General features: G+C 38.4%; 2 protein-coding genes and 3 non-coding genes across 5 annotated transcripts; 4 read left to right on the top strand and 1 right to left on the bottom strand.

Moving 5' to 3' along the window:
• Positions 1–2,868: 2,868 nt before the first annotated feature.
• Positions 2,869–2,961, top strand: TRNAI-UAU (transfer RNA isoleucine (anticodon UAU)). Its single transcript is given in 2 exon segments — positions 2,869–2,906; positions 2,926–2,961. It is a non-coding gene; the product is annotated as a tRNA-Ile (tRNA).
• A 74-nt stretch (positions 2,962–3,035) lies between these two features.
• On the top strand, positions 3,036–3,128 carry TRNAI-UAU (transfer RNA isoleucine (anticodon UAU)). Its single transcript is given in 2 exon segments — positions 3,036–3,073; positions 3,093–3,128. It is a non-coding gene; the product is annotated as a tRNA-Ile (tRNA).
• A 73-nt stretch (positions 3,129–3,201) lies between these two features.
• Positions 3,202–3,294, top strand: TRNAI-UAU (transfer RNA isoleucine (anticodon UAU)). The gene is given in 2 exon segments: positions 3,202–3,239; positions 3,259–3,294. It is a non-coding gene; the product is annotated as a tRNA-Ile (tRNA).
• An 11,092-nt stretch (positions 3,295–14,386) lies between these two features.
• LOC149678249 (nose resistant to fluoxetine protein 6-like) lies at positions 14,387–20,783 on the top strand. Its single transcript, XM_089837021.1, has 11 exons — positions 14,387–14,687; positions 14,877–15,103; positions 15,169–15,283; positions 15,357–15,444; positions 16,672–16,927; positions 19,624–19,703; positions 19,776–19,898; positions 19,972–20,092; positions 20,160–20,340; positions 20,403–20,545; positions 20,604–20,783. The coding sequence occupies exons 1-11, from the start codon at positions 14,387–14,389 to the stop codon at positions 20,781–20,783; spliced, it is 1,815 nt and encodes a 604-aa protein (XP_089693147.1).
• Positions 20,784–21,062: 279 nt separating this feature from the next.
• Positions 21,063–23,453, bottom strand: LOC149678248 (cytochrome P450 4V2-like). The gene is made up of 7 exons (XM_089837020.1): positions 23,249–23,453; positions 22,802–22,871; positions 22,447–22,570; positions 22,213–22,380; positions 21,989–22,162; positions 21,856–21,922; positions 21,063–21,593 (listed from the first exon to the last, which is right to left on the bottom strand). The coding sequence occupies exons 1-7, from the start codon at positions 23,451–23,453 to the stop codon at positions 21,388–21,390; spliced, it is 1,014 nt and encodes a 337-aa protein (XP_089693146.1). The 3' UTR covers positions 21,063–21,387.
• Positions 23,454–26,705: the final 3,252 nt, after the last annotated feature.

The raw sequence follows: 26,705 nt of genomic DNA, 5'->3' as shown, positions 1-26,705 counted from the left end.
CATCCACGGAAAGAACAATGTCTTTTTTAGGGTCATAAAGTTGCAAAACATCTGCACTGCAGATGATCCGCTTTAAATCTTGAAAAACTTGTTCAGCTTGGGAGTCCCATATCCATTGGGACTTAGTATTCAATAGGGTTCTGAGATACGCAGTCTTTTCTGACAGGTTGGCTACAAATCGAGATACGTATGTGACTATGCCCAAGAATGTCTGCAGTTCCTTTAAGTTACTTGGCGAACTTATTGCTTGAATAGCTTCAAGTCGACTTTGGTTTATCTTGATACCCGCTCCGGATATCGTATGTCCTAAGAACTTGACTTCTGGAGTAGAGATAACTCTCTTTTTCTTATTAAATTTGAAATTAGCGGCTCTTGCTCGTTGAAGTAGCGCTTCTAACACGTCATCGTGCTGTTTATTATCTATTCCTCGAATAATAATGTCGTCGTAGAAATTGGTACAATTATCCAAATCCGAGATAATTTCTTGCACCGCTTTTTGTAGTACTTCAGGTGCACTTGCTAATCCAAAGCTAAGTCGAAGAAAAGAATATCTTCCAAACGGTGTGGCTATCGTGCAGAGTTTAGAACTCTCTTCATCTAATTTAATTTGCCAAAAAGCATCCGAAGCGTCTAGTACTGTGAATAAGTTAGCTGCTTCTATTTGCGCTAGAACCGTTTCTTGTGTCGGCATGGAATGATGCTCTCTCAGTATGACTTTATTTAGCTCTCTTGGATCCATGCAAATTCGAACCGTTCCGTTTGGTCTGGATACCACCACGATTGGGTGAACCCATTCCGTAGGCTCATCTATTCTCCGAATAACTCCGATCTTTTCCATGCGATCCAATTCCGTCTTGACTTTGTCTTGAAGCGCTAACGGTATTTTTCTAGGCGCTGCGACGTATGGAATTGCATCTTTTTGTAGTCTAATGGTGTGCACCCGTTTCAGTTCACCCAGTCCTTCAAAAACATCTTTATATTGTTCTAGAAGGTCTTGACATCTAGGACTAATAGTTTCTGCCAGCTTTGCTTTAGTTTCTGGAGTTTTAGTTATGTTGTCTAATCTAGCGATTAATTGTAGATCGACTGAAGTTTTAGCACCAATCAAAGCTGACGAGCTGACCTTGGATATATAGAATGGGACTGAGGCTTGTAAACTTCTATTTTGGCACATCAGGTTGCATTTTCCGAGAACGTTTACTTTATGCCCGGTAAAAGCTGAAATCGTTACGTCAGAAGCTTGCAGTTTTGGTCGTGACTTCAAGGAATTATAAATCTCCAGTGGAAGCAGATTAACCTGGGACCCGGTATCTATTTTACAAGTTACTAATTGATCTTCTATAGTGATATTAGCTGTCATGTTAGACGGGTCTTGTCTTAAACTATCAAGCGTCAAAGCTCCAACGAATAGGGTATCTGTTTCCTCGTCATCTTCCGACTCATTTATATCCAAGGTTTGTATTTGTTTAGCCTTCCTACAAACACTTGAAAAATGATTTAGTACGTTACAGTTGTTGCAACGCTTCCCAAAGGCTGGACACTCTTTTATTTTATGGAATCGTCCACACTTGTAACAGGGTTTTTGGAAATGTGTGCTAGACCCTTGCGTCTGTGGCTTCTGCAGAGCTGATACCTTTCTTCTAGATTGCTGAAATTTCTTATTCCCATTGTTTGACTGTTTATTTTTAGATAACATGTCTACGGCTACTTGTGAAGACGCTCCTAACTCTTTAGCTTGTTCTTTAGAACGTTCGTAAGATCGGCCCAAATCTATAGCCAGAGCCAATGATAAATTTGCCTCTTGTAGTAGCTTCTCCCTTAATTCCGAACTTCTTAGACCTCCGATCATTCTGTCAACGATTAGAGATTCTTCCTGTGTATCGAATTCGCAGTCTCGTGCTTTCGTTTTAAGCTCAGCTACAAATTCGTCTATGCTACGACTACCTTGTGAAACTTCATGAAATTGATGCCTATGGTATGTGCGATTTTTATAAGGTCTGTAATATAAACTCAAAGCATCCATAAGAATTTCCACTGTACGAGCATCTCCTTGTTGCGGAATAGTTATAGTTTTTAACAGCTCACGCCCTTCCAAACCGATGGAATGCAAAAAATAAGAGCGTTGGAGACTCACAGGCTTAGTGCTCAGTGCTTCTATATCGGCGTAAAGGCCAAAGGCTTCCCGCCAGAGCTCCCACGATGAAGAAGGAGACTCCCCAGGTACGAATGGCGGCGGCGGTTTCATAATGACGCAGGAAAAACAAGCCAAGGCTTACCGTAACGAAAGGCGGTAGATCGAAAGTTTACTCTGACACCATGTAATATTCTTTATTTATTTAGTTAGAATATCAAACTTGCTTAACCTTATTTAGTTGGTTAAATAATTGTGCATTGTCCTTTAATGTTAAGATAAACTTTAATCTTATTCGGCATACATTTAGACTTCGACTAGGCGTCGATCATAACAAAACAATACTGGTGAATGCGCGTTGTGTCGAGTCACGGGGACCCAACTGGATAAGCTTACAACGCCATCTGGCCATATTATAGTACACTAAAGTAACATATATATCAGCATATATGCATTTCAATTCTAATATTGAAATTAGGGTTAACAGATACAAGTATTTGAGTAATTTGAATTTTTCGCAAAACATTGTGGCTGTTCAATTGAAATGTTAGTTGCTAAATTTCACCATAGATGGCGCCTATTTCTCTGCATCGGTTTTGAAATTGATAAGATAAAGGATAGAGTGTTTAAGATTAGTTGGTGTTTAATCATTAATAGAATCAAGGATAGATAATGATATTGGTATTGAAGCGTGATTTTAAGTATCATTTAAATAGGTCCGTGATTGATTGTCAACATCCCCTGTGGCGCAATTGGTTAGCGCACGGTACTTATACAGCAGTATCTTGCGAGTTATGCCGGGGTTGCGAGTTCGAGCCTCGCCAGGGGAACTGCCGTTTTTGTTACTTAAGACATTGAACATACTTTACCAGAACATGTTCTTTAATTTTAAACCTTGGTTTCATCCCCTGTGGCGCAATTGGTTAGCGCACGGTACTTATACAGCAGTATCTTGCGAGCAATGCCGGGGTTGCGAGTTCGAGCCTCGCCAGGGGAAGGGTGATTTTGTTATTTAAGCCATTGAACATACTTTACCAGAACATGTTCTTTAATTTTAATCCTTGGTTTCATCCCCTGTGGCGCAATTGGTTAGCGCACGGTACTTATACAGCAGTATCTTGCGAGCTATGCCGGGGTTGCGAGTTCGAGCCTCGCCAGGGGAAGTGTGATTTTGTTACTTAAGCATTTGAACATATGTTTTTAATTTAAAGGAAATTGAAATTTTGAAACTTCCTTACTGCAATAGTTGAATGAAAATGAACCAAGATTATTTGCATACCTCTTTAATGCAGAATATCTTTACTTCCGTTTGCAGTCGAAAAGCCTTAGTTTATGTTATTGTTATTATGCAAAACCATGCGCCTAGCAACGGTGAGTTTGATGCGCATGAACAAAAACTAGTCAATTGCCTTGTTAATAGCGTGTTTTTTCTCCGAAATTCTTTTACTGTGCGTGAGTGTTTTGATGGAGTTTTACCAAGAAGCGATATCTAGTTTATTAGGGAATGACGAAAATTACAGTCATATTTTCCGACTGAGGAGAGGCACGAAATAACCCGGCCTCCTTTTACGTCCCCCCTTGTATTTTGAAAGGGGGACTGGGACTATGGCGAGCGAATACTTAGACATCCTATACTTTCTTCCTAATAAACTAGATATCACTTCTTGGTTTTACTCAATCCATTTTAAAATGAAACTAGGACGCAAAAGTGTACAGCAGTATGCTTGCCTTAAACCACTATGAACAATGCTTATATTAAGATATGTCCAATTTTAAGGACTCATATGCAATTGTTGTTAAGGTCCGATAACCCTAAGGTTAACCCTAAAACAATTCGCATTTTAAAAACTGCACGGAAAATATTCAAGCTTCATTTCTTAAACACGTATGGTTATAACATTCTCCTTCTCTATAAAAATTAAACTTTAAAGATAAGCTATAGTGAACTTATCCTTAAGTTTAAAACAAACCGTACATCATGTCAAACTTCTAGATTGTTTTATAAATTTTTTAAACAATCGTAGGGTATAACTTGGCTTTCACAAAGTCGAAAGGTCTTGCCACAAAATAGGGGTTTTGGGCACAGGGGGGCCGTAAAATTTATCCACGGGACATTAAGCTAGATTTTATTATCATTTAAGATACGTTAAAAGCCTAAGCCTTGGCCCACCGCCGTGAATAAAAGCGGGGGACCCCAAACGATATCTTCTGTTAAATAGAAAAGAGTCAAGTTTATTCCCAGCTCGACTCAACTTGGGCTGAGAGGATCAATTTAACGACATCGGGACCCGAAGGCCCAACGCCGCGCGCTCAGAGATTCCATTATAACTGTTAAAGGGTTAAGCTAAAACAACGTAAGTCAGAAAGGTTGAATAGACAAAGGATTATGTAGGCAAAACTATGATTATGTAATAGACCTTTTCGATGTAAAAAAGGGGTAGGCAACCCTTGGTATTTGGGACATACAAGGGGGTAGACAACGCTTAGTATTGGGACATACAAGGGGGTAGATAACGCTTAGTATTGGGACATACAAGGGGTAGGCAACCCTTAGTATTGGGACATCGAAGGGGGTCGGCAACCCTTAGTATTGGGACATACGAGGGGGTAGGTAACCCTTAGTATTGGGACATACGAGGGGGTAGGCAACCCTTGGTATTTGGGATACATTGTCCCGTCTCTACGCACTCTCTTGATAAAAAAGACTACATCGAAGGCGCAAAATATAAACTTCATTAGAGCATCCATAATTTCATTTTTAAACTCTTGACAGCTTAAATACTGCCAACAGAAATGTCTTAGAAACATAGACACATAAGCTTACAAGCCTACAGGTTCCTAAGAATTTTAAAGTTATTATTATTTCTTGAATAGTTTAAATTAGTATATTTTTGCTCTGAATTGGAGTAAGATTTATTCCCGGGTGGTAACTAAAGTGTTTCTCTTTTTTCTTAGTGACGATGATGTTGAAAAGTTTGGATCTGGCTGGAAACGGGGGGAGGGGGGGGGCTGAAAACAATGGATCTATTTATTAGCGCGTAAACAGACGGGGCGAAAGCGATTGTCGTAAATTCCGCCAATTTAAAAGGTGAAATTGACGCTTTCCTCACGACGGAGTGGGAGTTTTCTTTCTACCCTATAACAGATGGGGTTATTAGAAGAAGGATGACACTCTGTATCCTCTTAATACTTTAGTTATGTAACGTGATTCTTCCCGGGCTCATGGCACCATTTTTGTTTGCTCTCCTGCTCATCAAACTTAATTTAAGATAGGCATCGCCAGTTCGCCACTTCTCTCGAAGATAAGTATTATATACTTCTGCCTGTACCTAACATACTTTAAAATCTTCAAACGCCTTATACGTCACTCTCTGAGCTGAAGGTTGAGTTTTGGGTAACAAAATGCAATTTATTTAACTGACATATACGAGCTTTCTAAAAGATAAGACACATCTAAGACAAAATTCTGAATGTTTTAACTTTCTTATTTAAGTTTGCTCGTAAGTTTTTGTACATGTATAATTGAACTTTACATTGCACAGAAGTCTAATTGTAACACTATTTTTAACACGGATGAAGTAGAGAAAGAAGAGTCAAAGCGGGAAGAGGGAAGGTAAATTGAACGGCACAGTCGTATCTGTACCTCACGCGCACCTACCCCTGCGCACAGAGGGGAGGAGCCAGACATCACGTGATCCTTTAAGGAAATTCTAAAGGGTATATAAGAAATGATGGTTAGAGGCCCACCCCTGATGTAAGCGTGGTTAGCTTTTGCTTAGACTATGGTAAGCATGAACGAGCAGAGCTAAGCCTCGGCAGTAAGTTGTAAACGAATTTCTCTCTGATTTTTTTTCTCTCCTTTGCTCTGATTGCGCATGTGCGGAACTCTGGGTACCGGTTTTGAAAGGGACCCTAACGGAGAATTTCGTCTCTCCAAGCCTCCTTCCAGGCATTGGCAATAGTATAAGCCTCTACGGTAGACCGATACTTATGCATTATGGACTTACGTTTATCTAAAACCACCAAAGCTCCACAGACTTAGACTCTGTAATTTTGAGGATGACTGTTAATGGCGGAAATAAGGTATAAAACCTTATCCTAATGTTATTAGTCCTACTTGTAGCATGAACGGTTGTATTTCTTCCAACTCGGTTATAGGCTATTCGATCCGCAGCTCTTCCTTTTCCGATAGCTTAACCTTTATGGGCTTATTGATACCCCTAGTAATGGCCTTAAACGTTCGAGTTCAAAGCAACTACCGGCTAAAATCACGTATCTTCGCATGATTAGCTTAGAAAAGTTGCATCCTTTCAGCTCGCATTTATATCCACAAGAAAGCTCGAGTCTTTATGGTGGTGTGGTGTAGAGCAATTCGTTTTATGGTACGGGTGCAACGCCGGCCATTCAAGTTCATATTGTTAGGGACGTTTCCTCTGGCTTTTAGCTAAGGGCATAAATGGATAATCCTCTTTAAGTGTCCATCTTTACGTCTCTGGACCCCTTCTTCTACGTCAGCCCCTAACAGAGAACGGGAACCAAAAATCCACGAGGTATTTTTTACCTGGTAGCACTGCTCGTGGCTAAGATACGTGTTTATAGGCGTGGCCTGACTCTCTTCGGTGGAGGAGAGGAGAGGGGTTTTATCATTAAGATTAAACTATATGCAAGGCTTTCACGGTGGTAGTGTCTCGTATAATTTAATACCAGATTGGGGTGAGACCAATTATAGGAAACAGGGGGAAAAACTGCTCCTCTATAGATCCCATTCAGGCATGGAAACTTAATGGTTGGTCATCAATTTATGCTAAGGGGGAAAGAAAAATACGATCTGTGTTTTTTCACTAGTATATCAAGGTCACTCTAAATTAATTTAGAAGATTTTGTTGTAGATGCCCATTTGGGGAAGTACTTTAACTTAGTTGGGGTCCCCTAAAAAAATTAATTTCTTTGTGGATCGACGCTTTTGGTTAGGATTTTTGCAATTTGCAGACGAATCCTATCAAAGGTGGCTTACTATTTTGTGGACGAACAGTAGACTGAGTAGAGTACTTGAAATGTTTAAAATTAAACGCTCAACAAGTACTTTCTTAAAAATAATTAATATAATGTTAAAATATTTTTGAAATTGTTCGAAAATATAGGTACATTTTTCAATTAATTTAGAGTGACTTAATTGAAAAGAGGTAAAATCAATTGATTTAATTAAATTTTCTAAATGTTACCAAACTTAATTATGGATTTCTAAATAAATGCTTTTAAATTATAAACTAAACATTAAACATTTCCCATTAAAATGCCTTCAAAATTTGCAAAACCTCTGTACAAGTGATTAGCCCCAATCTAAGCTTTAGTTTTTTAGGTCTTTGTTCATATTAATGCTTTAAAATTTCAGTTCTATCTTGACAAGAAAAAAAGAACGTGTTATAGAGCTCTAGTTTTAGTCCCTTATCGAGATTGGGGCAAAGGTCTTAGATGCGGTAGCTCGGGAAGTAGCGAGTAAGAAAAATTGCGGGAAAAGAGGTCAAAGCTGACTGGTTTTCCTCGACCGCCGCGACTGGATGAAAAGACAGAAAGAAATGAGATTTGAGGTGGCTGATTGAACCGCGTAACCCCTGCAGTCTCCACCGTGACCACCATAGCACCCAGTCAATAGATGATGGTCAAACACCCCTTCGATATGGAAGTAGAAAGTTTAAGAAATTCAGTGAAGAAGCTGTGAAAGGTCACGCTGTAGATGCGTTAGTTTGAATGGCGTCTACAAGTTCAAGAAATTTTAATTTTCTCCCTGACTATTTTCAGGGATTTTTCTCTGACCTTTTTTAGGCTAAAAGTTGTCAGTGTTGTTATGTTATTGTAATCTTAGGGAAATTATGTTTTAAAACGCAACATTTAACGTTTGTAGCAAGAACCTTTCGTCAATATGCAAAAATTCCCTGACTATGTTAAAATTCTTAGAATACGCTGTGTTAAAATCCCTAACCTTGTTAAAATTCTTAGAATACGCTGTGTTAAAATCCCTAACCTTGTTAAAATTCTTAGAATACGCTGTGTTAAAATCCCTAACCTTGTTAAAATTCTTAGAATACGCTGTGTTAAAATCCCTAACCTTGTTAAAACTCTTAGAATACGCTTTGTTAAATTCCCTTCTATTGTTAAAATTCTTACAATACGCTTTGTTAAAATCCCTAACCTCAAAATATTCTGCCCTTTTTGTCTTATTTTTAATAAATTTCCTGATCCAGGTTTCCCTTGACCCTTGGAACACCCACCCTGGTACACATATCTGGCAAGTTTCTTAACTTCTCTAAAATGGTGGGAGATAACATAATGTACAATAAGATTTTCGTTATAAATCAGAATTGTTTCGGTGAAACTTAAAGGAAAACGTTGTCGTTTTGCCGAAATAATAGAGTCGCGATGAATGAATGCGAAGACAGACTGATATGGAAGAACTATTTTTGGCTTCAAAGATAGTATATGGCTTTTGGGTTAAATGATCCATCTAAAAGGCGTTGAAATTGAAACTCGGAAACAAGAAAGTTCCTTAACCGTGACCCTGTAGTTTTTCATCTTGTAACGGCCACCGCCAGATGGCGCTAGGTACCGTTGTGACCCGAACTTTGACCCCGCACGTACACTAGTATTTAGAATATAAAGCCCGGTCAACCTTTAGTAAGGGCAGTTAAGCGGCGGCCTGGATTAGGAGCAGTTAGCGGGGTCCGGGTCACGGATCAGGACAACACATCCCCATACGGATAAGGGAGTTTTATGTTATGAATAAAGGATATACTATTTTACGTAAAGTATTCTTTAATTATTATCTATTGGCCTTAATAGCACGATGTATGCTCTACCTCGCGAAATAGCTTAAAAGTACGGATCGTAGGAATTATCCCGTTACATATGGTGGCCCATGGGGGGAACGTCATTAAGCCTCGGCGAACGTAATTAATTACCGCTGTCTACGTCTTACCGTACCGGACTTTACCGTAATTGCCGTCCTTCTAGCTAAGCCTAGTTTGTGCCTAACTCGCCTACTCCCCTTACGTTCAACAAGTGAGGGCCGATTTACGCGTGGCTCGTGTTCATCCACTAGCTATTGCCGTTTCACTTGCGGAGTACAACGCCGGAGACACCTCCTCATACTGGGGGAAGAATGACGACGGAACCTGCATTATTGGGCGAGGAAGCCTATAACGTTAACGTTATGGACTGTATTCTCATGATGTTCGTCCTTGGTTATGCGATACGTCGATTCCTTACGTATCAATTTCCCGACGTACTGGTAGAATTGAGGAGACGGTGGGACAGCTATGCCCCCGTCCCGGTTCCAACGGAAGCCAGAGGATCGATCTCAGGTCCGGGGGAATGCCCTTACTGTCACCATATCCTCAATCCTTCAACAGTGGGCGCCGTATCCGAAGGATCATTGAGCCCCGCTACCGTAGCCAGTGAACCAACGGCTCAACCGACAGACCAGCCACTTCTAACTACAGTGCCAACCAATCGAAATTTTGCCTCAAAGAAGCCGATAAAATCTCCGAACAGGGACGTGAGTACGAAATCTAGCATGTTACAGGTACCTTCCGCCCCTAAACAAGCAGCAAAGGCACTGCGCAAACAACTCCGGGTCGTTTTGGAGGAATATCACCGGTCCCTCTCGTCCATGGTGTCTAATGCATCGGAACTCCTGGGGAAGTCAGCTCTTTCCGACATTGGAGGGTTTCGTCAGCATCATGGGGACCGAATATCCTACCATAACCTGAACCGCCGGAGGAGTTACCGTCATCGCAGGCTCCCGAATGCAGAACTACGGAAGGACCTGTGCACTAATGGCCCGTTACCATCTTCTGATGGGGGACCGTATCACGCGCCCTGGAAGCGGAGTCGACAACGGAAGTTTGATGCTCGATCACCGACCAAGAAGCCGACATGCTATAAGCAAACCCGAAAGACGACGACGAATGTTCACATAGTATCCCAGGCGATACAGGCTCGAGGAGAGACATTGGAGTCGATAAGAACATGGATGTCGACCAATGTTTCAACTCATTAACTATACTCAACTTTAAATTTTACACTAATTATGTTACTTAATGTTATTATATAATAATTATCCCTAACGATTGTAACCTTTTAAATATTTATGTATACTTATCATATGGGAATGTGTTGGGGGGAATATGTAACGGCCACCGCCAGATGGCGCTAGGTACCGTTGTGACCCGAACTTTGACCCCGCACGTACACTAGTATTTAGAATATAAAGCCCGGTCAACCTTTAGTAAGGGCAGTTAAGCGGCGGCCTGGATTAGGAGCAGTTAGCGGGGTCCGGGTCACGGATCAGGACAACACATCCCCATACGGATAAGGGAGTTTTATGTTATGAATAAAAGGATATACTATTTTACGTAAAGTATTCTTTAATTATTATCTATTGGCCTTAATAGCACGATGTATGCTCTACCTCGCGAAATAGCTTAAAAGTACGGATCGTAGGAATTATCCCGTTACAATCTCTCAAAGAGCATTGTTATTCTTGGCAAATTCATGAGAACTAGTTAATATTTTTAATTGGCACTAGGCAGCAGCACTTAACAATCCCCTTCAACGAAACTTGACTAAGGCGTTAAATGCGTTCTGTATTTTTACTTGCTTTTCACTTATGGTCATAAACGTATGATACCAGAAGTTTATAATACTTCTCTTCGGTTACTAAACCGAATCACATACGCGATAAATAGTTCCCTCATTACTCTATTAGCGCTGCTTAACTATTTGCCAAGGCGCATGCATGCGCTTGTGGAATTTTGTCCCAGACACGTGGGTTGATTCAACCTAGCACGGTGCGGTAGTTACCCATCTGGAGTTTAATGAGCGGGAGAGCGAACAAAAATGGTGCCATGAGCCCGGGTAGAATCATGTTACATAACTTAAAGGGATACTTTCATTTAATTTCATTGCAATAAATCCCTATAAGGTTAATTTATTTCGATAGATAGACAAATAAGGATTCTGAAAATATATATGTTTTTATATTTTAGTTTAATTAATGATTTTTAAATTACGATTAAAAGATCCAAAATTCTATTGTTTTGCGATCATGAGGACACCTGGTGATACAGAGTCGAACCACCGAAAAACGTTACTAGTTCGTCTCTACCAATAGTCTCTACCATAAGTCTCTTAGGCTCCGTAGTGTTTTTCCTACTGGTAGGGGGATTCATTCTGTGAGCGCAGTATGATACAGATTGACGGGAGTTCCGTCACTACGCGGGGTAACGCTGCCGACTTTCGGCACGGCATCGGCCGCTTCGGCGATCCCATACGTTCGCCGAGGCTTAGTGAGTTTAAACCAATTATTATCATTGCACCGTTTCCGTTAGAACTTAAACACTGTTTATTTCTTAACGTGGTTTTAATTTTACTCTCAGGGTTTAAATATTTGGCATTTTATTTTAATAATAAATCACAAAATATTCTAAAACTCGTTAAATCGTAGTTCATTTTACACGTTAACTCCATAGAAGCCTAAAACTCAAGGCGCCAAACATTACAACTGCTCAAGCGCGGCCATAAGTGTGAAAAGGGTAATTCTCGTTCCTACTACTTTTTACTCCTAAAACGACAGTTTTCATTCCAACTACTAGCAACCAATCAGAGGCCGAACTTTACCTACGTAGGTAATGGGTTGAAAATGGCGACCGGTTTTAAATCTGGCGTTCAAAATTTAAATTTTTATTCACGTTTATTTTAAATAATAAATTTTTCTCGCGATTTCTACTGACCCCCATGTTTTTAGGGGTGGTTAATTTATAGAAAACCAATGTTAGTTTGACCAACTCAGATAAATCCGATTCTATCCCTTGAAGTATTAAGAGAAAACAGAGTGTCACGCTTCTTCTATTATCCCCTTCTGATGATACTTAATTGTACGTCTAAAACGGCGCCAATCAAGCCATAATAGACAGTGGCCAACTTTCTGGGATTTCTGTTAAAAATGCTCTACTTTTCAGAATTACTATTTCCGGTTGGGGGTCCGTCGGCTCGCCCCAGTAATTGTCGCGCGAGGCGAACTGTTCTAGAACGGATAATAAAAAGATCATTGGCTGAATGACCAAACTAGCGCGCCAAAGAAATAAAAAGTAATTCGAAGCTATATATTGAAATCGGAAAAAGGCAGTTAGAAAGAAATTACAGTTGGCTGGCCGTACAGTCAAAACAGCCAATGAAAATCGATCCCTTAAGGGCCACCCAAGCGCGAGACTTATAAGAGTAGCAGTTGCTAATAAGATACTCTCTTTCCAAGGAGTACGATAAGTAGAGCCCCGTTTAGATTAGAGTAAAATCTTACATTAACGTCGGTCACGTTGGTACCTTCGTTTCCTTGTTCAGACGTGAGAACAGACGACTTAAAATGAGTTAAATGCATGGTTGGTATTTGAACCATGAGCAGAAGGTTTAGCATCGCCTGTAGAAGTGTAGAGCTTTTTAGGGTTGATTTCAAAAGTGGGGTATTTCTCTTATTGGCTCTTGTTTCACGATGACAGAACAAGTCACAGGTGGCACTAATTTCCGGAAATAGAATAGACCCAGTTTGGACCCTGTTTGAAAGTCGTGACAACTTTTAGTTTCTTATTAATTAATTTATTTTCTTTCTTGCAACCAAACCAAGACTTTTGAATACTAAATTTCAAATACAGCACCAAGACTCCTAGAACTTTTCAAATATTGTCTGCTAAAGCATAGCTCAGTCGATTACTCCTCAGTAAGGCATGATCGAGTGAGCCATGGCCAAAATGAAAAGGGGTTATCGTTTTAAACTTATTCGGAAATATTTCCTCCTTGGTAAATTGGGTGTCTTGTTTGTTGCTTTTATGTCGTGCTCAGTAATAGAAAGCGAAATGATTACCGTTTCATTGAACTTCAATTTCCGAGGCGAAACAAGGAAAATATTTTACCTAAAATCATTGTTTTCTTACTTTTCTTTTGTCTTAGAACAAATGGCTAATACCCTAACAAGGTTCACTATGTCCTATAACCAGAGTAACCAAAAACATTATATACCCAGGTTCGCTTTGGAGCTACTACACAGTAAAAGTTTCTGGGATTCCATGTACAGCAAAAATTACATGAACGTACGTACTTATCCGTTCAAAACACGGGAAAAGAACTAAAATTAGAGAACTTTTTTCGATGGAAATCATTTTCGTGACGTCATTTTAAATGGCGACTGATAAATTGTACGCGATCCATTAGAAGTGTTTGACGAATAATTCAAGAACTATTTTCAATATTTTCCCAAACTATGGGAAAATTATTCTTACTAAGAGTCATATAATTTGATTTCAAAATAGTTTTAGCAAAACACTTTCGGAAATTCTTTAAATTGTAAAGAAATTGATTAAGCCTTGGCACTTTGCGAGATGGTTTGATATGATGAAGCAGACGGCATTGAAAATAAAAATTTCAGAGATAAATACATATTTCTGAGAACGTGACAAAATGAAAACGCCCAATAATTATTTATAACCTGTGAATTTCTAATATTCTGATTTTCGTTAAAGACATCAGGGATAGATTTAATTTTAGAAGTAGGAATGGGGAACAGAATAATCTGGGCGCGCGTCAAAGTTCCGGACCCTCTTTCCCCGGGACGGAGGGGGGGTATGAAAGAAGAGGCGGAAGGGTCATAGCGACAGAGGTAAAAAGGAATTACGTATTTTTCGCCGTCACCGTCAGAACGTCATCAAAACGTAGTTTAAGTCTCAGCCAATAAGATATATATATTTAAACTTTTTGTTACGTGTTGGAGGGAGGGGCTCTATACTGCGTGTCTATGAGTCGGACTGAAGTACATACTAACCGTTCCGTTCTCCATTCCTACTGCTAAAATTTAATCTATCCCTGAAGACACCTACAGTGCACTGTTTCCGTTGTTTTTAACAGAAATGGACGCCTTATATGAGCTGGAGTATGAGAAAGATGTGGCTTTAATATGGGTCTTGTCCGTGTTGTTTTAATGGCCTTGTGGTTTAAACTAACATTAATAAAGTTTTATATTGCATAAAAAGTGAAGTTTCTTTTGATATCGTTTTAAAATGCAAATCGGTATAAAAAATTAACCAGTTTCTTAGCATTGAAAATTTTTTTTATTAAAGTTTAAGAACATGCATTTCCCACCTGCAAAGTTTTATATAAGGATTTTATAACAACTGGCTTCGTCATTACCCAAAAAAGTAGGACCCGAGCAGCATGAAAAATTTAGCGTCCCTGGTTTTCTTGAGCGTTTTGATCGTCGAGAAATTGATCAGTTGTCACGCCGCCAAATTTAGCGTTTTGCCAAACCCAGAAGTAGAGGTTTCCGAAAATGAAGCTTACTTAAAAATATTAAATTTGGAAAAAAGATTGAAATCAGGGACAGAATCTCTGATCAAGAATGTTTTGCCATACGCCTATAGGTTGGGTTCCGAAGTAGATATAAGTGGAGAATGCTTGGGCACTCTACTGAAATTTATGACGGCTTTGAGAGACCTCAAACTATGGGCTGTTGAAAGTAAGTACATCTTCGTATCATCGAAATTTGCGTAAGTAGTCCCTTTAACAATGATAAAATAATTAGCCGTAATCCTTGCCTCGTTAAATTTACTTGTGTTATAATTGTAACATCGCGATACGAACAGAAAATGAGATTTTATGGCCCGCGTTTCACGTCTTTAACACTAATTATTTGTACTTGTTACAGTGCTCGACGCTTCTGCAAAACCTAGCAGCGGAATACTATTGGGAAATACGGTATCACTTGGCAACTATCAACAATGTCTGAATGTAGAAATTCCCGACCTACGGGTCCCACCGAAAACTGGACAGTATTGTATCCTTGCAATTCGAACGCCCTTACCACCCAGACCTGACAGATTGAAATTATTTGGACAGGTTTTTCAAAAAATAAATGCCACCTTCGAAACCCAGGTTGTTGAAATAATAAAAGCAAAAAATTGTCGAAAACTAATTAAAATCATAATCGTATTGTTCAGCTTATGAATTACTTTCGAGAAAGGTTATTCGTAATGTATGACCTTCCCGCCAAACTGGGAGTCTGCGTGCCTTCCACTTGCTCAATGGAAGATGTGACCAAGATAGCGACGCTAGGTATAACACTTATATTTAGTTTGATAATGTGACAATAGGTTTTTGAGAATTTGCAATGAATAATGCCTTACAGCGGGGAAAGAGCTTGGGATATATGCTGAAATGGAATCTTGCGAATTGCCAGAAAAAATGCAACTCGACCAACTACAAATCATAGTAATGTACGTTGTAACTTGTTCATTTCCAAACTAAAGAGCGTATAAATTAATGAATATTTGAATTCGGAATTACGCGTTCAATTCTATATTCTAGCAATTACATTTTCGTAAAATATTCTATTGCACAACGAGGTCCACCCGCAACAATTTCCCACGTGTTTATATTTCTATTAAGAAAACGTAATAGCTCATATGTTATGTTACAGATGCGGCTTATCAGCATTTGCAATTGCGTGTATAGTGTCGACTATTGTGGTTGAAATTCACGATTGCAATCGAGAACCGGACGCTCACGTACATAAAAATAGTAAGTGCGCAGGGATAATTGGTCGAGATATAGATGACATTAAAAATGATGATGACCATTGTTTGCAGAAAGCTGGGCCTATCGAATGATATTGTCATTCTCTGTTGTGTCGAACTTCAAGAGATTCATGAGGACTACACCATCCAAACCTTTTTCATTGGACAGCACGATGGGTTTAAAATATATGTCGACGTGGATGGTCATTCTCCTCCACGCATACATGTTTTTCGACACAAACTTGATAGGTAACGAAGTTTAATGTATTCAATTGCGTATTAGAATAGATGTTTTATTTTTAAACTTTATAGGCAACCCCAACAACTTTAAAGCAATGACAAAAGGTGTTTTACATATTACTGTCATGGGGGCATTGATGACCGTGGAAACATTTTTCTTAATTACGTAAGTGTGGTCAGGACAGAAGTGATTAAATCAAGGAGAATGTAGGCCTATAAGAGGGAAAATTCTGAGTCAGACAAAATGCAAGTAGTCCCCCGTTCAACAAACGAAACTGTTCCCTTTCCCAATTACCATGGTTTCCGCTACCACCTCACGACAATAGAGCGTATGTTCTGGCGCATGAGTTCAAGCCTCCTTGCTCTAGCCTGATGAGCTTGTTTATAATTTTCAATATCTCTCGTTCCCAAAAACGATAACGTGCCGCTCGCCAAAGCAAAGCTGTGAGTCGAGATTGCAGTATCTTGCCCTTTTTTACCTCCACCCTTTCCAGAACCCACTTTGGTGGAACCAAGAGCCTTGAATCCTGCTTTTTGGCACCTGCACTCTAAACCATTTTCATAAAGAGGCAGAGAGACTTCTACGTTTTTTTGGAAATGGTCGACAGGGTAGATGCAGTGAACATTTTACAACAAGAACTAGAATAAAAGCTCGTTTTCTTTCTTAGCTCCATCTTTCTTTTGCAGCGCTACATTGATGTCATACAAAATAGTTCAGACGTACGATGCCAGTGGAATATATGATCCCTTCATTCGAGTGCTCCGCCGAATATGGCGGCTGCTGCCGGCATTGTTAATCGTTACTGCCATTGGTTTTTTACTGCCTTTACTGGCTTCTGGACCCGAATATAAATTTTTTATAGAAGACAAGGTCGAAAGTTGCAAAGAAAATTGGTGGAAAAATATCTTGTTCGTTGGAAACTTCGTCGCATTCAATAAGATGGTAAATATCATGACTTTCATTCAAAAGACGTTATCGTTCAGAAAATAGTTTTATCATTGGATGCTGAAAACATGATCGAGATTTTTAATCAAACTTTAATTATCATTATTGTTGAGTTATGAAGTCGACACATTTACTAATTTCTAAGTTTATTTAAGTTACATTAAATACATGATAAGATAATATCTAGTCAGCCTTATCGGCTCACGCGTCGTAGTACTCTGCCCCGTTATTATCGCAGTGGGTTCTATTTATAGGTCGTTATCGGCATATGGGTTAAAGTTCACTATATTAGAATACATAGTCACATACTAGGAATACTTATCCCCCAACAATTATATTGCGGAATTACGCTTCATCCTCGCTCAAAATTTCACTATAAATTCATAAAAAATGTGGGCCATAAGTTGTCACTGATTTTTTGGGAGCTTGACATGAAAGATTCTCGTAAAGGGAGTCCTGGTGAGGTGCTGTGAAAGTCTTAGTTCAGATAGGAAGATGGACTGCAAAACCGAGTGTAGTCAATTCTCGCTTGTCGTTCTTGAACTAGCTCTAAGTAAGCCTCTAGCATTACGAAGTATAGGTACTTATGGAACATATCTCATAAACTCATTATAAGATATGTGGGGTGGTGAAGTGGTTAGCACTTTCGCCTCGCAGCAAGAGGGTTCCGGGTTCGATCCCGGACTGTGGCACCGGGTGAAAAATCTGGGAACAAATCCTTCCGCGTAGAGTTTGCAAGTTCTCTCCCCGCTTGTTAAAGGAGTTTTCCTCCGCGGTCTTACCCGGTTAGCAGTGGGGCAGACGGGGCTATCCAACACCTCTCTATGCATTGAAATCGTGACCTATTGAAATATAGCCCACTGAGTGTTATGGACACGAAATAAAGCTAGATTATTATTATTATTTCACTAAGCCACCTTATTATGATTCCAAATGCGATAAATGTTTGTAGCGCTAAAAGTTTCTAGTTAAAGGGTAGATACTAAAACCAATGCGGTTCATCATATCTTTAAACCAAGAAGTATAGCTAGCTACAAAGGGGAATGAAATAAATGGTTGGTCCGGTTCGGTTACCTATTTTCATCTATAGGCTTATAGCGTTAATTTTAAGAATGGTCAGTTATGTCTAGGGGATTTGTGGGGAAATAATAAAAAGGCGGTCTTGAGAGTTACCATGATTTAATGATTTAACAAATACTTAAGTTAAGCTAATAAATTCTAACTGGTCATGACCTTTGGCTTTTTAATCTAACCTAAAATAATGAATCATAAACACTAATCATAAGAATTAAACTAAAACTATACATTGCATAAATAAAGTAAGATAAACAGTAATTAAAATACAACGATACGTGAGTTTAGAAGTCCATAACGGGAAGTCTTATTAAGCGTCCTTTTCGCGAGGCACGGTCCCAAGGGACGAACGAACGATATATATAGATGGGATGGTTTCCATCGGGCGAAGGTTTTAGACGATGGTGACGGCGTCCAAGTTTATCGGTCCTGTCTTTGTTTTAGGAGTCCGGCATTAGTAGTAGTCCAAAGATTAACTCCAGCGGCAAAGTTCTTTTTGAATTCGCGATTATGGTAAAATCGGCATACCCGCGATTAACATAGACTCGAGATCGAGTTAGAGTTCTTTTAGGATTTTGCGATCAAGTTCGGTTTCGGGTTAGAGTCCTAACATATATTTTGGCGCGAACTATAGTAGCCGTGAGGAATGGAGTCTGGTCATCTTTGGGCAGAGCCTTAGGCTGGAACTGGCCGGTGTCATTTGATTACTGGTCTATTGAAGGCCTGAGCTTTTATACTTTTCCTCTTGACCTTGTTGGCGAATCATCGACTCGCTTTCTGTGGTCTTTGCATATGACGTCAATGGTTATTTGACGTCAGTCCTTCCTTCATCGTCCCGTTTGGGTATTTCTGGGGATCTGCGTTTTGTCCCACTCGCGCAGGTGTTAGGGTCCTTGACCGTTTGTTTCGTACATCGGGTACCGCGGGTGAAACTCTTCTTCGCGCTTATTAAAGAATTCTATGTACACTTTGTTCGGTATTTTGAGTATATACAATATTTAAACTATTTACAACAATATACTTGGTAACTCTCAATGACTTATATATTTGTAAGAAGGCATGGGTTTCTATGGAGACGCTTTATACCAGTAGATAAAAATAGGGGTGTAACTTCACGGATTGTAATTTTGAGGTAGCATCGCTATTCTCTTGGCCTAAAGAATGCTAGCTAAGGGTATATGACCTTTCTATTACGACCCACGACCAGCGTTAAGGCTTTCATAGAAAGGGGTCAAAGGGGAATTTATTTAAAATAAGCTAGGGGAATTTATTTAAAATAAGCTGTGGATGATCTGGGGAAATAAGTATTTTAAAGGGATAGTGAAATAAATTTAAAGGGATAATGAAATAAATTTAAAGGGATAATGAATTTCTAGTTAGATAAATAAAATGTCGTTACATATTTGACAAAAAACGGAAAAAAATTCATTATCTCCATTGCTAACGTAAGGGGCTGTTCACAAATTACGAAACGCAAAAAAAATTTATCAATTTCGATCCTCCATTGTTATAAAAAGTAACAATCGGGAATCCTAAATTTAATCCTTATTGGAATGTAGTTAGTGGTTATTCTAGAAGGCCAGAACATGAGTATAGAGTTACCTTAAATGATTTTCCAGTGTTTGCTTCACTCCTGGTACGTTTCCGTCGACATTCAACTGTTCCTGGTTGGCATCGTTTATTACGCTCTGCTCTTCAAGTAGGTTCATTATAAACCCTGACCAAAAGCATCGAAAAGATCTTTGTTAACTCCATTTCATTTGAAAAATAGGAAAAGAATCTTGGGCACCGCGTTTCTCGCTTTGCTATTAGCGGGAAGTGTACTGTCCACCGGCATTATAACGTACCTTTTTCAATATCCACCAGCTACTCAAGCCCAATACGCGGATTATCGGTATTTATTCAAATCCCCATTTGGGTAGACAAGGGTTCCGAACTAATTATCACACATATTTTGATATCGCCAGTCTAGTATTACAGTTTTTCAAAAACATCTATCTCCAGCCTTCCACTCATCTCGGGTCTTACGCGGTAGGATTATTCCTCGGAACCCACCTAGCCCGACATCCAAAAATCAAACTTGCCACTGTGAGTGTCAACTATTGCCTATTTACAATCATATAAAAACAACTTAAATTAACCACCATTGTATTAGTTAACGTCTCTTATCGGATGGGTTCTAGCCACGAGCGTTGGTGTAACAGTCGCGATATTCCCGTGGGGATCCGGTTTATCATGGACCACGCTCGAAGCGGCAATCTTTGCGGCCTTTCAAAGACCGGTTTGGAGTTTATACGTGGCGTGGATTGTTTTCGTTTGTTTCATTGGCAAAGGAGGTATTTGTTGATGATATATGATAATAATTATATCTTTATTACAAGCGTATTTTGAATTACAGGTCACGTGAACACTCTGTTGTCGTGGCGAGGGTTTCAACCATTGCTCAAAGTCTCATACATGATATATTTGATTCAATTTGAAGTGCTTCAGGTGTACACTTATTCCAGACAGGGTCCCTTGTATCTTTCCCATAGCACATTTGTAAGTTTGTAAACATAATTTGATCAACGCGATCAACTTTATCTCTTCGTGAATTTAGGTCTACAATTTCTTCGGAACCTTGTGCGTCAGTCATATCTTGGCCTTCGTGCTATACATATTTTTCGAAGCTCCTTTGCTCGAGTTGGAGAATGTGTTTTGGGCTTGGTACCGAGGGGAATTAGGTAACACTTCTAGTGTTAAAGATACGGGTAAAGATAATTTGAATTCACGTTTATAAGCCAATATAATAATTAAAAATACTACTTTGCCTCGGATGTTTTCAATGAAACTTTGAAAAACACATATTTTGAGTGTCTGTTTTGAATTAAAAATAATTTGAAGCGTAGCGCGCTTTTACATATATAGTTACATGTTTGACAAAATGGCAGTTCGTTTCATACTCGAGGAATCAGGAAACTTTAGCGTTTATTAGGCGGGAAAGTGTTATTGTTCATGCTGTATTGAACTCCCTTATTACTTGATATTATTTCAGAACAATTAATGTTTGAGTGTTTATTGATACATTTTAATAAGAGGCTCTACAAAAAGATGGTTCATTTGTGTTGAATTATTACATCAAGGTTTAGTCATTTGTTAGTAAAAAATAAATTGAGCAAGTGAAATACGATACATAAATATTTTCAATTATTCTGGATCCTGGGCTCGAAATAGAGGGGCATTTTATGAATTTTTACGAAAATTAACACGTCAGGAATTACTTTATCTCTCGGTAATTGCGAAGTGATTCGGAAATGGCGAAGAACGTTCGCTAAAAATAATTTCAATTCAATCGTGGCGAATGCTTGTCCTAAAAAATAGATGAAATCAAATGAAGTTATTAGTTATTGAAAGAAAGGTGTTGACGAACCGATGCAATTGCGGGGACCGGCTGCAAATGGGATGTAACAAAATGGGTGTCTTCCTTCGCTGTTCTCCGGGTTGAATCTGTCGGGGTCGAATATTTCTGGATTGGGGTAATATCGGGGGTCGTGATGAACGCCTTGAATCAAGATGCCGCACTCAACCCCCTTTTTAAGAATTTTCTCGCCTAAAATTCACGATATAATTATTTTAAACGTATGAATTGAAATATACAATGATGATATTATTCGCAAACTGAACGATAGTGGACTTTAATCTTAATTTCAGACTTCGGAACAGGTTTTGCAATGGAACATATAAAATTATGGTTAAACGTTTTAGATTGTAAAAGATTTTATAATCAATGTCAAAATCTCTTAAGTAAGAAATAAATATCTCCTACCTACACTTGCAACGGAGTAATTACCAATAAAAAATGGAACACGAACCTATTTGTAAGTCTTCGGTCAGCCGGCGAGCAATAAATGGAGCTGGAGGACACAGTCTTAGCGATTCCTGCAAAGGGTTAAGTTGTCTTTCACTTAATATTGGCCCTGCTTTAGCTATTGAACAAAATTGAACCTTGATGACTCTTTCGAGGTAGGTCAAGTGTTTTAAATCGGTGTATTCAATGTCTCTTTCGATGTCCGTTCCACAGACGGATATCAACTCTTGGTAGACCTTTTCTTGAATCTCCGGGTAAAGACCGAGCATGTACAGGGTAAATGTTGTAGCGAGAGTGGTACTGTCGATACCCTGAGAAAGTCATTCTGTATAACCTTTTTTGTTTTACATTTAGAGCGCACTTGTTCTATTACCCCTCCAATGATATTTACGCATTCGTCTCGTAGTTGTTTATCGCTCATTAATTCGGGGTTTTTCTCGAGCATTTGTAGAAGGATATCCATAAAGTTCACGCATCGAACGTTATCATCGGGTTCTTTCATATTCGCCTTCTTTCTCATCAACATCGTCTGCGAATGGATTCGCAATTTTGTTCGGAATGTTTCAAGTTCGAATTTCCCAAATTGCGTACTTACTTGGAACATTTCGTCTATTAGTTTAACTACATTTACGGTTTCTTTTCCCTTAGATGTCATTTTGAATATTTTGTCCGATGTCAACCACGGTCGAACTAACCGGTAACTGAAGCTTTCTTCGCATCTAATGTTAATGAATATTTTCCGTTAGTTATTAACATAAATTTATTACGGTGTTTATTTAACCAATGGTTGGGAAATAATTTCCGGTAGCGCAACATTTTAAAAATCCGTTATCTTAATAAAAGTTTTGGAAAAAAAACCCTTGAAAACTGAAGAGTTGAAGTACAAAATTTTACTTCTGTTTGGACGGGAAGAATTCACTGATAGCGGAGAATGTTTTTCGTGTTTTTACCTTTTAATAGGTTCAAAAACTCCATGTTGTAAAATCTTTTCATTTTCATTTTCATAATCAAAAACTGCGTCTATAAGAAAATTAAATTTAAGTTGACTTCAATTTAAGAATTAAACAATGTAAGTACACCAATATGTTGAGCAGTTTTCGGCAAAATTCTGCGGATTATTTTTTTACTGAATTCCGTGAAATTTTGGTCAGAGAAAACCAACCATAATCTAAGCCTAACCAAACATAAACCTAACCTGAAGCAGCTATTGGGAAGGGTTAATTGATAACTGCGCTTTTGAATATAGTTAAAAGAGAAAAATTCGTTTAGCAGTGAATTCCGCGACATTCTTCAAACGGTTTAACAGAAATACGCCTAAATTCTATGCAATGAGTTCCCCGGTTGATGTCACAGAGAAGATTTGTGCATATGCTGATTCTCAAAATACCCATAATTACGCAGAATGTGCATTTCCCGATTGGCCCCGTTATGTCTAATATCTTGGAATCCGATTTGGAAATGTCTTCTTGAAATTGAGAGATCATCATTTTGACGTGTTTGTTCATCATGGGAACGAACTCCTTGATGCTCTGGAGATGAAACATTGGATTCAGCAATTTCCTCTGTTTCCTCCAAAGATCTCCATTGCTGAAAATTCGGCATTTAAATTGCTTTTTTTGAATACATCGCGATCAAATGAAAAGTAATTATTTTTTAACTCTTACCTCGCTATTAAACCCTTTCCTGAAAATATGTTAAATAACTCGTAATGCTTGCTTTTGTTGATTTCTTTGCTACTGCTTAGGACAACCTTGAAATACGAGGTCAATTCGGCGGGAATTATCTAGGTCATTTCTAAATTTATTGCCACACTTCGAAAAAAACCCCTTACCTTTATTAACTGTGGATCAATTAAAACAACCTGTTTTCGATTGAAAAGGTTGAAGTCAAAAAGTCCTTCTTGACGAAATATGTTAGCCATTCCCATAAGGGTTTCCAAGAAATCTTAAAAATAGGGGAGCGTTTGTAGCCGCTATACTGAAATTCGAGGTAAGAGATATAAACCTATGACGTGGTAAGAATGGGTTTGCACTCTCCCTATATTAACCTTTTATAACTTAAATATTCTAAAAATTCAATCCATCAACATTAGTAAGGCCTAATTGTACAGCCTATTTCAAGGATCTGTTACTCGAATGCATTAGCTTGAAAAAAAAAGTCGCAACCGATGACTCGGATTTAAATAATGTGGGTATTCACTTTACTCAATTTTATCTTCAAAACAATTTATTCCAAGTCTATTACTCACAAGTTGTAGTGGTGATGTCTTTAACGGGTGAAAATAGTTTTAGGAATCTGGCGTGACCAAAGGCGAAGACCGACTTGAAGCCGTAATTTGGGGACGAAACCAAAACTCTCGGTAATGGAATAAGTTTAAGCAGAGACGATACAAATGCCATCAAATTATGAATCACTTCAAACGCGAAAAGTAATATTTTCAGCAACATGGTTGTTTGTGGTTTGATGGAAAGACCAAAGACACTTGGACCTGCGGTGTCTATACTCCGACTTGGCTCCAATCTATGGATATTAGCTTGCAAAGACCTTCAATTAACGTAGAAAAATATTAAAATTTTAATTTATATTAAATTATTTTTTTCATAACTCTGTTAATGGAATAGCGACCTGATTTAAAAATTATCTCAAATCTAAAGAAAACCTTACTTTTTTGAGAGTTTAAACTCTTCTGATTCCAAAAATATGCTTAATAAATATTTAAATATTAGGGAAAAAACACTTGGAAAACTTAAAATTTGGGGGCAAAAGCAAATTTGTTGAGAAGATATTTGGCGGGTTTTTCTCCTTGCTACGTCACTCACGGCATCTCGCAGAAAGGCCAAGCGCGAGCGCCCGAGTCTACTAATGCCGCGCAAATCTGAATAAAATAGGCTTAACGCGGCGCTGAGACACTAACAACCGTCACGTGAGCGACATCAAGAGAGAAAATTTCTCCTTACTACGTCATCAAGCGAAACAAAATTTTACCTAGGCCTTTTCCAAACACAAAACTTTGATTGCAATTTTATAAATACAAAAGTAAACATATCATAATTAACTAGATTTTTCAAGGATTTTTTTCGCATTTTAAGTTTGTGGATGACGAAAAATATGGCACTAACTCTTTAAACGTGCTAAAAAGAAAACGCCCGAAAGGAATATAATTTCTAATATTCTGATTTAATTATAGCTATTTTTATTTTTTTTTATTTCATTTTTTTTTCTTGTACTTTTATCATTCGGATTTACAATATGGATTTTTTATATCGAATGTACTATACGCCACGCCCACGTTCTGCTTAAGCGAAAAGCTTGAGCGCAGAAGGCGTACATGCTTATAATATGTTATTTTTCGGACGGATGGTATGTTTTTTTGTTTTTTTTGTAACGAAATGTAATAGGTTATTTACCAACCAAACCAAACCAATTAGCTATTATAGAATATTTTGTTGTTAGCCATTTTTGTATCTCCACTTTATATCGATTTTGATTATGTTCAGCTTTAATTGTTGTATTTAAATAGTTAAATATTTTAGGCCCATGAAATGTGACATTTCGTTGACTGCTTGCCTTTCGAAACTTGGGGATTTGGAAGTTAAGAGAATCTTGCATACTATAGTGCAGTGCTCCTGGGTATATAACATGGAATAATTTTTCCTACATTCTACCAGTATAGTTTTACATGTAATTCTCTTATCGTCAAAACATCAAATTCAGTATAAAGCAACTTAGTATTTTAAAACCACGTTTTTTTAGGAGAGTTCACGGAATTCTATTTTGAAGTTTTTCTATTGGGTCTATGCAGGTTTTAGTAGCACTTGCCCATCCAATAATGCCACACTGTAGCGAAATATTTTCGCAGTTTCAGTAACCCTTTATATTTTGTATGATTATTGGGTTTTTAGTTTCATTCATGGGATAGCTTTGAATAGAGTTAGGAAATGCCCCACTATAGTTTATCATAGCCTGACCTCATCCCGGACGGACCCCCAAAATGTAACGATCTTTTTAGGTATCGTTGACATTCACTACTACGGCTAAATAACACTACAGTTAAATGACATTGGTCGAGTTCGCGTGCATGATTATTTTGGAGGGAATATAAAGTAACTGTCGGGGATAATTTAGCTTCACAGTTATGTTAGGATATAGTAGCTGTGTATAGTTTTAAGGTCTAAATGCGAAATTAGATAGTACGCAATTAAATTCATTATAGAATTGAAATAAACCATTTGAGTATTGCTTTCTATATTTAAAATACCCTTAGTACTTTTAGCCGTAGTAGTGAATGTCAACGATACCTAAAAAGATCGTTACAATACGTAAGTAATGACTGAATCAATGCGAAGTACAGGGTGTGACCCAAAATCCCCCCAGACATAATCCCCCCGGACAAAATCCCCCCAAATCATAAGTAACGGACAAAATCCCCCCAAAACTCCTACTAGATGGACAAAATCCCCCTAAAATTCCTACTTGATGGACAAAATCCCCCCAAAATCATATTTAATGGACAAAATCCCCCCAAAATCATATTTAATGGACAAAATCCCCCCAAAATCATATTTAATCGACAAAATCCCTCCAAATTATATTTAACGGTTAGGTTTGGTTTGGTTCCAATAATTCGTTGACACCTTTTCCAAAATATGCTCCTTTTAATTAGCTACCACCTTTTCCAAAACATTCTCCTACTAATTAGCTGCCACCTTTTCCAAAATACTCTCCTTTTAAATAGCTGCCACCTTTTCCAAAATATTCTCCTTTTAATTAGCTACCACCTTTTCCAAAACATTCTCCTATTAATTAGCTGCCAACGTTTCCAAAATATTCTCCTATTAATTAGCTGCAACCTTT

This window comes from Phalangium opilio, unplaced genomic scaffold (assembly GCF_054372755.1).
Source record: "Phalangium opilio isolate 3A_F unplaced genomic scaffold, DU_Popi_V2 ptg000042l_1, whole genome shotgun sequence".
NCBI lineage: Eukaryota > Metazoa > Arthropoda > Arachnida > Opiliones > Phalangiidae > Phalangium > Phalangium opilio.
The sequence above is the reverse complement of the archived record's forward strand: the minus strand, read 5'-3'. Positions and strand labels throughout refer to the sequence as shown.